Source organism: Gobio gobio (genome assembly GCF_949357685.1).
Source record: "Gobio gobio genome assembly, chromosome: 21".
Lineage (NCBI taxonomy): Eukaryota > Metazoa > Chordata > Actinopteri > Cypriniformes > Gobionidae > Gobio > Gobio gobio.
In genome coordinates this window covers 2,698,582-2,710,722 of record NC_137117.1, presented here as the reverse complement: position 1 = coordinate 2,710,722, position 12,141 = coordinate 2,698,582, and the positions used below count along the sequence as shown (strand labels likewise).

Here is a 12,141-nt window from a genome sequence, read left to right as displayed (position 1 = left end):
ATCATATTGTTTTTATTATTTCAAATGATTAAGCTAAAGGACAATCACAATGTTGGTAGGTAATTTTTCTACATATTGTCATATAAATAACCTGAAAATACTGTAGTTCATTAAGATTAAATCTTACTATAACCACTCTTACTAAAAAAAAAATGGGGTAAGCACACTTATATTCTCATTTCAAGAGGTGTTCTGAGTAAATTATTTGTTTGTAACACTTTACAATATAGTTTGATTTGTTAACATTACATTAGTTAATGTATTAGACTAATAACTAACATGAACTAACCATGATCAATACATTTGTTACTGTATTTATTAATCTTTGTTAATCTTAGTTAATAAAAATACAGCTGTTCATTGTTTGTATATGTTACTTCACAGTGCACATTAACTATGGAAACAAATAGAGAGCAATTTGAGCGCAAGACGCTCGTGTTGTTTTAAAGGGGTGGTAAACCACGATTTCACTATTCTAACTTTAGCTAGCGTGTAATGTTGCTGCTTGAGCATAAACAACATCTGCAAAGTTACAACCTTCAAAGTTTAAAGCAAAGGGAGATATTTGCTTTTAAAGAAATCAGTTTCTAAGGACTACAGCAAACAGCCAGTAGGCGACTACACACATTCCTCCAGGGTTGGTGACATCAACAGGCTCAATATTTACATAAACCCCTCCTCCGAAAATATTAAATAAGGGGGGGTGAGGCCATTTTGTATCGCGGCGCTGTTGTGGTATAGTTAGGCTGGAGTGTTGTTGCCGCGATGCCGAGGAAACGCTGTTATTTTCATCCGGATTGCAGGTCTGGGGTACTTGCTCTGTTCAGCCTTCATAGGGACAGGGGGGCGTTGCAGAGCGTTTAACACACAGCATGTTATATGCACGTGTGTTTGAGTCAGCGGGGAATCAGGCGCGCGCAGGGCTCCCTGCAGCACATCTAACAGAGGAAAACATCCACCGTCTTCGGGATTTCAATGCCAGATTTGCACAACGTCAGCTGCGTGAAAAAAACACTGCCGGTGCGTGGAATCATGACGCGCGCGCGCTGCACATTTCACGGAGGACTAGGGATGGCTCGATACCACAATTTTGTCTTCAGTACGGTACCACAATCTAATACCGAAGTACCGATATTAAATCGATACCATACAGGGTCTGAATTTTGATGCGGGTATTGCGCATAATTTTACTCACTCTCGCAAGTTTTGGGTTTATGAAGCGGGAAATTACCGCAAATGTTTATTATTAAATTAATCAACAAAGATTATCACATTAATCAGTCATTTGGAAACTTTTTTGTAAGTAATTTCAGCATTACTGCGCGTCTCCATTCTCTCAAAATGAGCAAATTGCTTCTGGCTTCAAAAGACATCATGCATGCACTATAAAAGCATCTGCGCGCTCAGATTCAACACTTTCGCTTCCGTTGTGGGACAGCTGACGGAAATCACTGCCCACGTCTTTTTAAACCTCGCCAATTTGAACATGCAAGCGATTTTATAGCATTTCGTAATACATATGGGATGAGAGCTCTTTGAGAGAGAGCTTTCTTTGCGCTCATGCCAACAACAAACACACACACACACACACACACACACAGGCCTAAAGAGCTCAGGCCTAAAGAGCTCGCGCATTCCAAATTAAATTGTTTTTCCTCAGTCAAATACACACAAAATGATGTCAAAAATGTCAATCTTTAGTGAGTAGTCACATAAACAGAGTTGGGTATGTCTTTCGCGGATGTAAATAGTGCAATAGTATGCGTGCAAATATTAGGTCTAAAGTAACGTCACTGGTTGAAACGAACGCTGGAGATTTCATTATATTTAAATGATCTTATGTATGTGCGTTAATCAGTGTTAAAAGAAAAATGTCTAAATTAGATCGTTAGAATTATGCACTCACCTGTGGATCTCATAATGTCTTACAAGTCAGGAATTAAGTGACGATGTTTATACGATCAAATATAGTAGAAAACAGCTTGTCAAGAGCAAAAATCATCATTATTAGTGTCACTGCCCACAAAAGAGACTAATCCAGATTCACTAATGAATTCACAGTTACTGAACTCAATCTGTTGAGAGATTAATAACGTGTTTTCTCTTAATAAAACAAGAAATAAATGGCAGAATAGCCTCAATTGCAGCCCTTAATAATGAATCTAAAAGCCAGTTTTTACACAGATGAGGGGAAAAAAGTGACTTTAAAAGCAACTCAAGTGATTTGAAACAATCAACATGAAAATGAAACATTAAAGGAAGAAACACACCTGAAGGATTAAATCCTCGTGGCTGTGTTGTTCCTCAGCTGTGGTTTCTCTCTTCATCTTCATCATCTGCTGTTCTCCAGTCTGAACCCAGAGACTCTGTGCAGGTTTGATCGGTGGATCCATGACTGTCACACACACTCTCCTGAGCGTCAGTGTCACAGAGTAAAGTGAGTCCTGTGTGTCTCTGGATCTCTGACGATCTTAAACTACTCAATAGTGCATTAGCGCCGCCACTGGCAGTGGAGAAACACAACACCTTCATCTCTGGAGGATCAGGGCTCAGGTCTCGCTTTCTCCTCAAGTCAGTCCACACTGAGACTCACACACCGTCCAGAGCAAACACAACATTGAGGAACTAATCACAACTACACACATATTCTAACAGTTTCTTACACTGTTTTCATCAGGGATGAATCAGGAACTGCTTCATATTCATGATTATGGGCGGAGCTCTATGACATCACTGCATGTGTGTGAAGACTTCAGTGAAAGTGAAACTGAACAGATGAACCTGAAGCTTCTTCACAACAACAATCAGAAACTCTGAAATCAACGATCAGATCCGATATTCACTCACAGGTAAGCGATGGGAATGTAAGTTCGGTCCGTGTGTCATCTGATCATTCAATTATTTCATTTAATCTGGCAAACGAAAAACGGGCAAACAGGTCGATATTTCGTTTTTCGGTGGTTCTGTATGAACCAAAAAATGAAAGCTGGTGTCTTTTTTCCGGTTTTCAGCTCGAAACCGAAAAACCAATAAACCGAAAAACCAAAACGAAATAACACGGCTAATTTACGTTTTTCTTTATTTTTCCTGTTCTCACGGTGTTTACAGCTGCGCGCCGCGCTATGCGCATGCGCAATGAATGTAAGGCCGCTAGCATAGTTGCCAAGTCCGCGTATAACACGCGACTTTGGGCTTCTTTTTTTGGCAAGTCGCGTTAAGAAATCACGAGTCGCGGGTTGCGGTTTTTTGGGCTTATTTAAAAAAATGTGGTTGCTTGTTAGGAAAATATAATAAGCAACTTTTATTTTACAACGTTTCTTTACATTTATGGTCGCTGTTTTGTCCAATACATTGACTGACACTGTCTTCTCACAGCTAATAGGCATTCAGTGCAACGATACAAGTGCTGTAATAATCCGTCCTCAAATATCCCGCTTCCTTCTCCCCTTCATTGAAGAAAAATTACATTCAACGTGCAGGTATGTGACGTTATAAATGCACGTAATGATAGTTAGTAGACTTAAATAGACATATACATTTTTACAAACAATACCACCAGCAGTGTACAGAGATGGAGAGGAAACAGGGAGGAGAGGCACCTATAATTTAATTAAACAAATATTTTTGTAATGTATTTAAAATTACAGGCTATTATAAAAAAACAAGTCTACTAATAATAACAGTAGGTATGGTTCTAATTTATTTTATTTTAAATATGTGGCTATATTGCAGCGCTCCCTTAGTGCTTGTGTCCCAATGTACTATCCATCCTAAATAGTGTGACATTAGTAATTTTCAGTACTATTTAGGGCAGATAGTGTGCACAATGAGACGCAGGGCTTGTCTTTTTCACGGTTTGCAGTGTGTGTTCACTACTTACTGCCCCTAATATGTGTGCACTAACTCCGACTATGGGTTACCATAATTGGCCTTCATGTCACTTTTTCTCTTTTTCCATCTCCAAACCTCTTCTGTTCACATCTGATCAGAGGATATTGTGTGTCCTTTATTGCAATTTGATGATTTTTGTAAAATCACATCTGTTTTTGCTTTTCACACTCTGAGAGGTTTCAGTTTAATATGTTGCTCATTTATTGATAAAAAAAATAATTAATTAAATAATATAATAATATTGGGCTTGTTTTGGGCTTGTTTTTGAAGCTGCGGTTGCTTATTTGTCTCGCGAGAGTTGGCAACACTGGCCGCTAGCCATAACCGCATGTGTTTTATGTACACTTGGAGGCAACATAATTGCGACGAAATGGATGTATCATTTGTTCTTTTCGCTTCGGCTTCGTCTAGAAGGGTAACATTGAAAGAGGAAGACATGATGGTTGAAAACATTTCTAAAATATTTCAGGTAATATGGGCGAACTAGTATGACCGGTCCCTTTTCAGCTTATTAATGGAGGTTTGCTGGCATTTATTTTTGAATGTGTAACATTGAGTGGATACCTTTACAAAAATAACCATGTTTTTACTACAAAAATTATTGTACGTAAACCACAAATTAACCATGGTTTTGCTAGCATTTAGGCATGGTAGTTTGTTGGACAACTGATGGTAACACTTACTGTTCCATCATTAATTAATAAATACATAGGAACAAATGAGTAATGCATTATTGACACTCTAGTAACTACTATTAACTATCAAGAAACTCTGATTAATATATTAGTAGTAATAGAGCTCAGTTGAATGTGGTAGTTCACTATTAGCTAATCAGTGACTACTATTTTTTCATTCCTCACAGTATAAAACTACTCACTACTAAGGACAAGGCTACTATATACAGGTTCAAAAGTAATGTGAATAATACATAATATATAATTCATTCTAAAGTGAAAAACATGATAACTCTCTAGTAGTGACTGAGTTGCTATCCAAAACCTTACAAAAACCTCAAAAGCTATGATTTCAGTCATTACTAGAGAGTTATCATGATCTTAAACATTCTGCTATATAGTAATTATCTTTGTGGTTATAATGTTCAGATTGTATTAAAACTGATTTAGAGAGTTTGGATGCGGTCATGTGGTTGCAGTTACTGGTTCTGTTGAAATGTATTGTGGTGTACTGACAGGTTTTATTATTTTGTCTAACCCATTTAGATCATCTTAGCTCAGCTCAATGACAGAAACACGTTTCTGTGCAATACAATTCAATAACACCACAAACTGCATACTCCAAAATGATACACTTGAGGCAATGCTTCTCTAAAAAACACTTTCAGCAAAACTGAATATTATAACTAGCTATTATTCATTGAAGGACTGCTGTGTTTGATTTTATTAGTTTTAGCTTAGTGAACCTAAAATATGGCATCTGATTGTAGTGATTCCTATACATATCTAAAAAATAAATGGTACAATGAATTTCATGTTGGTTGTGCCTACTTAAGAAAACCTTATTTTCTTTAGGTATCCAGCCAAAACCTGTACCTCACTGATGATGCTAATGTGGCAGTGTTCCCCAGAGCAGATGGCCACTTCAGTTCATTAGATCTCAGGGACAAGGGCCACTATGAGGTACATGGATTTGGGGCTGTACCCAACACAAGTAGTAATGCTGCTGCCTCTGGGCCACCTCCATCCTCAAGCAGCCAGTTTCGCTTCTCCAGGCCTGGTATCTCAGCGAGTCCCTCACTGCCACCCAGGGCCCAATCCCTGAAATACTTTACAAAGTAAGCTAATTTTCTTTTTAAATTATTGGCCCTGGCAATAAAATATATATTTTTTTTTACATGTAATGTTCATCATTATGCAAGATCCTAAATTAAGCTGTTTTGAATTCCAGGACGGTCAGCCTGGGAGAGTTTCAAAGTGGAAAGCTTGTCACCAGCAGAATGGTGGTGGTAAGATTCACAGATCAGGAGGCCAGTGTCCCAATTTTGACCGCAAAAGTGAAAGATGCCCTAGGAACCAATGACCCAGTCATTTTGACAGACCACAATGGGATTGAAATATTAGACTCCGAAGGAACAAGAGGTGCTTCAGTTGAAAAATGTTATTTACCTTTATGTATCTCATTAACTATTATTTACCATGTATCTAAGTAAAGTTTACGTATCCGTGTGTCTTAAAAAGTTAACTTTTTGCAGTGGTATAAACTTTTGCATGCTTAACAATTAGGCTGCAAATATGTGGTGGGCTTTATATTGATGCTTCAACATTTATGAAGTCCCACATCACAAACTACTACCATAAACAATGTCAAACTTTTGCTGCTAAATTAGAAATGCATTCATATATCATTCTCACAAATTATACATTTTTGTGTACTCATTTAGGGTCCTTTTACTGGAAGCAAAACTCAAGAAAAATCATGGCTGTACTTGAGGCTGATTTCCAAGCTATGCAACAAAAGAGGCGGAGAATTTCGTAAGTTACAATACCAAATGCAGTCCTAGTTTCCTGTGTGTGCTTAAAAAATAACATTTATATTAAAAACGAATATATAAATGACATGTTTCTGATTCATAGACGCAGGGATGATGAAGGGGGAATGGACAGTGTGTTGGAGAAGATCGAGGAGGTTGTCCTGGCTGCTCAGGGTTTATCTGAGGTGACCACTGCCATCCATGAACTGTCTGACCTGGTCCAAAACAGGAAGACAACATTGGTACTGACTGAAGAACAGTCCAGGAATGTGAGGGATGTCTTCACTTGTCTAGTTTGCAGAGGTCAGTCTTTTTTTTGTATGGAATTTATTAAAAATGGTTATGCATCCATTACACCCAGTCAGCATTCTGAACTCACAGTGATCTCACCCTGTGGTCTCAGTGATCTAAAAGTGTAACCTCACAGCGCTCTCACTGTGTGCTCACACAATGTGAGGTCACACCAGCTAGAAATGTCATTGTTACATTTATGGGCGGATTACTGTGGGTTCGGGCCAAATTCAGAGCTCGGAGGCCTCCCCCCGGACATCACGCCAAATACGCATTAAAACTCTACTCTCTCTATATTTCTATGTAAGTGTGAACTCGTGAAATAAGTCAAGCTGGTAATGCTGTTTGTGGAGTTGTGTAATGATGTTGGAGCCTGACGTCAAACATATGTTTAGACTTCTACACAATTTTAATTTTCAACCAACATTTGACGTCTGAGCGCTGTCGGAGTCCACGTCCAATAAAATGTATAGCTCACATTGTGACCACATCACGAGTACCCTGGGAGCTCATGGTGAGATCACTGGGAGACAAATTATTAATTGGGCACAGCAGTATAACATTGTTAACATATAACATTGACATTTATGTTTGTGCTTGGAGCATCTGAAGGCACAGAAAGAATTCATTCCCACAGAGCCAGGTGTTGCTCAAAGCTTTTCTTAAAGTACACTCAAGGTGGCTTTTTGTAATGCTGTCTGAAATCGAAATAACCACTGCGTCAATTAAAAAAAAAAAAAAAACTCAACACAAAAAACTTTCTTTTTTTTTTTCTCTCTCCCATCAGGATTCATGGAAGATCCGGTTTTTGCAGCCTGCTGCGAAAGCCTAGTTGGTTGCAGATCCTGCACAACTTTGTGGCTCCAAAATTCTTCACAGTGTCTGAAATGTCGAACGGAAAATTTTTCCACCAACATGCATAGAGTCACTGGCTTTACTGACCTAGTGAATGTAGTTAGAGGATTGGCATGCGAGTAAACACTGTTCTTGCCACTAAATCCATTTTTTCACAGTGTTCATGAGAAATTGGTGGATATGTTTTATGCGGCATCTTAGTGTAAACTCACAGGAATTTTATAAGAGTTTTAAGAGACTAAATGTTTTATATTGCTCTGTTCTGAGCTGACAGGGATTTTATTAGAGGTAGAAAAATTGGCAATGTTGTTTTACATTGCTTTGTTGTTTTGAGCTCACTCCACTGATTTAAAGGTGTTGTTTTTTTGTTTATCTTATGTGATTCCTAAAGTTGGACCTAATTTGTTTACAACATTTTTGTGTTTTATCATTAAGCTCTTTCTGGTTCTATAATACATTATTTTTTCAAATATATTTTTCCCCACAAAACAGTCCAGTGTATAGTGTGTAATTAATACAATGAAAATATCAAAGTGGATTTATTTATTTAATTAATTGTTTAAATAGTAACAAGATCCTCATGGCTGAGGCTATCCCTCAATTAATGACAAGGTTTCACATGATCCAAGACATGAAATTAGGAAAATCTCTTTGTTATATTAATGAGGTAGATCAAAGCCTGTTTGAATGGGACATAGTTGTAATTGGCAACATTGTCAAAAACAACTACAAGGTCGGGGTAATGCTGTGAAAAGTGCTGCTCTACTCTCACTTTGTCTGCCTCAGCCTGAAAGGGGTCACTTCCGAAAGAAGATATCCTGGTGAGGGATGATCCCATGTCCCTGTCATACATGTCAGCTGCTAGCGTGGCATCTGGTAGAAGATCTGCTGTGATTTTTCTCGGTGTTCCTGTCCCAGCCAGCTGATTTGGGATCCCTCTCCCTGTATCAACGCAAACAATTTCTTATGTTTAATAGTAAATCTCTTCTAGAACCTATGTAGTTTGTGTTTGTAAAATAGCCTGAAAGCATTATTAACAAATCCATCTGGATCCATATGAACGAATCCAATTTGCATAACGTAACATACCTGGGATCCTGTGAGCATTCCATGAATGCACAAATCTATTTACTCCAATCTGGCACATCTGGCCAGTCAGATTGGATGTGCAGAACCTTGTCAGGCTGTCCTCCATATCTATTGCTTCCTGATCTTGTAGTTGTATCAGGGCCTCTTTTAGTGGGTAATTTACCCGGTTGTTGATTTCTGGCCACATCCTTTCCACTGTGTGATTCTGATAAAATAATAATAAAAATAAAAGTTCGGAAGAGGCCTGTACACATTTAGAAACTATAGAAACAAGCAATCAAAGAAAGAATGTGTGGGATGGATGAAATACTCAAAGCACCAACATCATGATGTTGAGGTACACAACCATAGAAATCGTACAGTAAGTATTTTTAGCTAAATGTACTGGAAGTTCCAAAATGTAACCACTCTTGTAAACTGGCCAACGTGTTTGTCATTATTACTGCAGTGGAGTATAGAGTAGCAGAACATGGATATACTCAAGTACAGGAACCACAAACTTTTACTTAAAAGCAATAATTGGCCAAAATATTACTTTTTAAGGCTAGTTGACAGCTTGCAAACTAATAACATTACCCTTGTTGACTGAGTTTGGAGGTATGGTGCTCTTTGCTGGTTGTGTCTATATTCTGACATCCTCTCTTGCATGTACAGACTGAGGTAAAATTCTTTGCCATGATCCACACGAAGTTGATCCCACATTCCATAATGTGTTACTGCAGGTCTACATTAACAAGTATGACAATTTCTTTCTGTTATGACACTTCAAATATTAAATTGTAGGCCTATACTTAACATACAATACTGACCTGTACACAGCATCATAGATTGCTAGATTGTTTTTGGTAGGCATTATTGCATTTGCAACAATTTTCTTGCTGTATCCATCCACAGCAATTACATGAGTCACTCCAAACATGACCAATTTTTCGTTTTGGTCCATGTGTAGCTTGTGCCCCATGTATTCTGCAGTATATGGGGTTGGGTTAAAGTTACGGGTACCCTATACAAGCAAGAAAATATATGAATAACTTAGGTCAACATAGACATGCATGTGTGTGGAATACAAATCGTTACTCTTATAAATTCTTGTAAAAACATGAAACTTATAACTGCTTAATAACATACTTTACACCGTTCTTCGTGGTATGGGGCATGGGCTGCTCTCAGAACACGTCCGATTCTGCATTCTCCTGCACGTACTCCAACTGATGATAGGAAGCCTGTCATCATTTTACGACCATAAGTTGATCCAGTCTGTTAAAACACACACACACGCTCTATCAAATAGTACAGCATTATTATAATTTTTTTTTTACTATCGCTTATTCATTATTCATACCTGATGTATTGCTCGAGAGACTGCAATTTCAAGGTATGAATCAGAAGAGTGTCCTTTTCTCCGCAAATTATGTTTGGCAAGTTGTCTCCGGATACTGATCTCAGAGTTTCCCCGCTGGACACCTATTTCTCGCAGCCTTTCAGACATCTCCCTATATGTCACTCCATTCACAAACATATCATAAATTACTGGCATGTATGACTCGAGTGATGCCATTGTGGGTCTTTCGGCATACCAGTCACCAGAAATAATCACAGGCTTATTGCGCGGCTATTCACTGCGCATGCGCAAAGCGCAGCTGTAAACACCGTGAGAACAGGAAAAATAAAGAAAAACGTAAATTAGCCGTATTATTTCGTTTTGGTTTTTCGGTTTATTGGTTTTTCGGTTTCGAGCTGAAAACCGGAAAAAAGACACCAGCTTTCATTTTTTGGTTCATACAGAACCACCGAAAAACGAAATATCGACCTGTTTGCCCGTTTTTCGTTTGCCAGATTAAATGAAATAATTGAATGATCAGATGATACACGGACCAAGTTCACTAGTTTAATGTCATGATGCAATATAAGAATGTTTGTGTCACATATCAGAAACAGGAAGTGTGTGAACTGCAGACAGAATAAACGAAGTTCAGTGAAAATCATAACTCCATTAAACAGAAATGACACTTGGTGTTTATTTAGTTATTGTGTTGTCTTTTATAAAAGATCTTATGATGGTATTAAAATGTTTCAGTTTTGTGGCTCTCAGAGACGCATATTTAGTTTCTGTTGAGTTTCTTCAGTTTGTTCTTCTCAATAGTATCAGCTGCAGTGCCACAGATTCATCAGAAATGACAGACCCGCGTCTCAGACCAGAAGTTAAAGTGTTAGTTCACCCAAAAAGACCTTCATTCATCTTCAGAACACAAATGAAGATATTTATGATGAAATCCGAGACTCTCTGATCCTCCATAGGCAGCAATTTAATGACCACTTTCAAGGTCCAGAAAGACATTGTTAAAATAATCCATGTGACTACAGTGGTTCAACCTTAATTTCATGTTTTTCTTCTAACTGATACAAAAAAATGAGTAAAAATCTGCATACTAGCCTTTTAACTACTTTGTGTGTATGAAGGGAAAATATTAGAGGTCGACCGATAGTGGATTCTACCGATACCGATAACTAGGTTGGACCGCACTTGCCGATAACCGATTAATCGACCGATAGTTTTTAAAATGGATACTGGATAAAAAAACATAAGTAAAACAGTGCTGAACTTTATAACAAGAAAAAAAAAAACAGTACTGATCCATGAAAATGTGCTAAATGAATAACAAATAAATATGAATATTAAAATAAGAAGTTCTAACAGAAATTCTTCAGAAAATAATTTAAACATTAAATATTACAGGTCAAATGTGTTTCTTTACCTATAACCTAGAAACATGCATGTAGGATGTGTTACAACAAGGATGTGTTAGCTTACATGAACTATATGCCTTATGCATTTTTACAGCATTTAATAAGAGCAATATTGTACCTTGATCATTCATGTTAGTTCATAGTGCATTAACCAAGGTTACCAGATAAAATAAACATTCAAACTCAATTTAATGTTGAAATTAACATACTAACAATGAACAATACTTCCATAGCATTTATTAACCGTAGTTAATGTTACAAATGGAATCTTATTGTAGTGTTACAATTTCATATAAATCCAAACAGTCAGCTTTTTTAGAATGCAAGTGTCTAATAAAAAACAAATGTGCTTCTGCTTTGTTTATGTTTCTGTCGGCAGCATGACGATACAGTTTGCTTTCTCACATCACTAGTTTTATATATGCAACATTTGCGTCGGACTTGCGTGTGTTTTTATCACATTGTTTTAACTGCTTAAGGTACTGCTTATTTTTTAGCGTCCTCTCAGCCTCGTCGACAAACATACACACTGCTGTTCTTTACCTGTTAATGCAGCATCTAGTCAAGAAATGAATTACTTTATAATGATTTGGCAACAAGTACTGCAGTGTTCAGTATTCATACCGTTTCGCTGTCGTGTTTTAAACACGCATCTGACATGTCAGCGCTCTCCGTGCAGCGTGTGCTTTCCTTGCAGCGAGCAGCCTCACGTGTGAATGAAAACACAAGGCGTCAGTGAGGGGGTTTTTTTTGCCTCTAGAGGCCGCTCTCGCGCTATA

General features: G+C 37.7%; 1 protein-coding gene across 2 annotated transcripts; it reads left to right on the top strand.

Annotated features, from left to right (window-relative positions):
- Positions 1 to 2,743: 2,743 nt before the first annotated feature.
- On the top strand, positions 2,744 to 8,055 carry LOC307117656 (uncharacterized protein). Of its 2 annotated transcripts, XM_079802638.1 has the most exons (7): positions 2,755 to 2,849; positions 3,376 to 3,479; positions 5,421 to 5,683; positions 5,797 to 5,987; positions 6,290 to 6,380; positions 6,483 to 6,682; positions 7,458 to 8,010. In XM_079802638.1, exons 4-7 carry the CDS (start codon positions 5,846 to 5,848, stop codon positions 7,646 to 7,648), a joined length of 624 nt encoding a protein of 207 aa, XP_079658764.1. In that variant the 5' UTR covers positions 2,755 to 2,849; positions 3,376 to 3,479; positions 5,421 to 5,683; positions 5,797 to 5,845; the 3' UTR covers positions 7,649 to 8,010. The 2 variants fall into 2 exon arrangements, with proteins under 2 accessions (XP_079658763.1, XP_079658764.1); XM_079802637.1 differs by lacking the exon at positions 3,376 to 3,479 and having other exon boundaries at positions 2,744 to 2,849; positions 7,458 to 8,055.
- Positions 8,056 to 12,141: the final 4,086 nt, after the last annotated feature.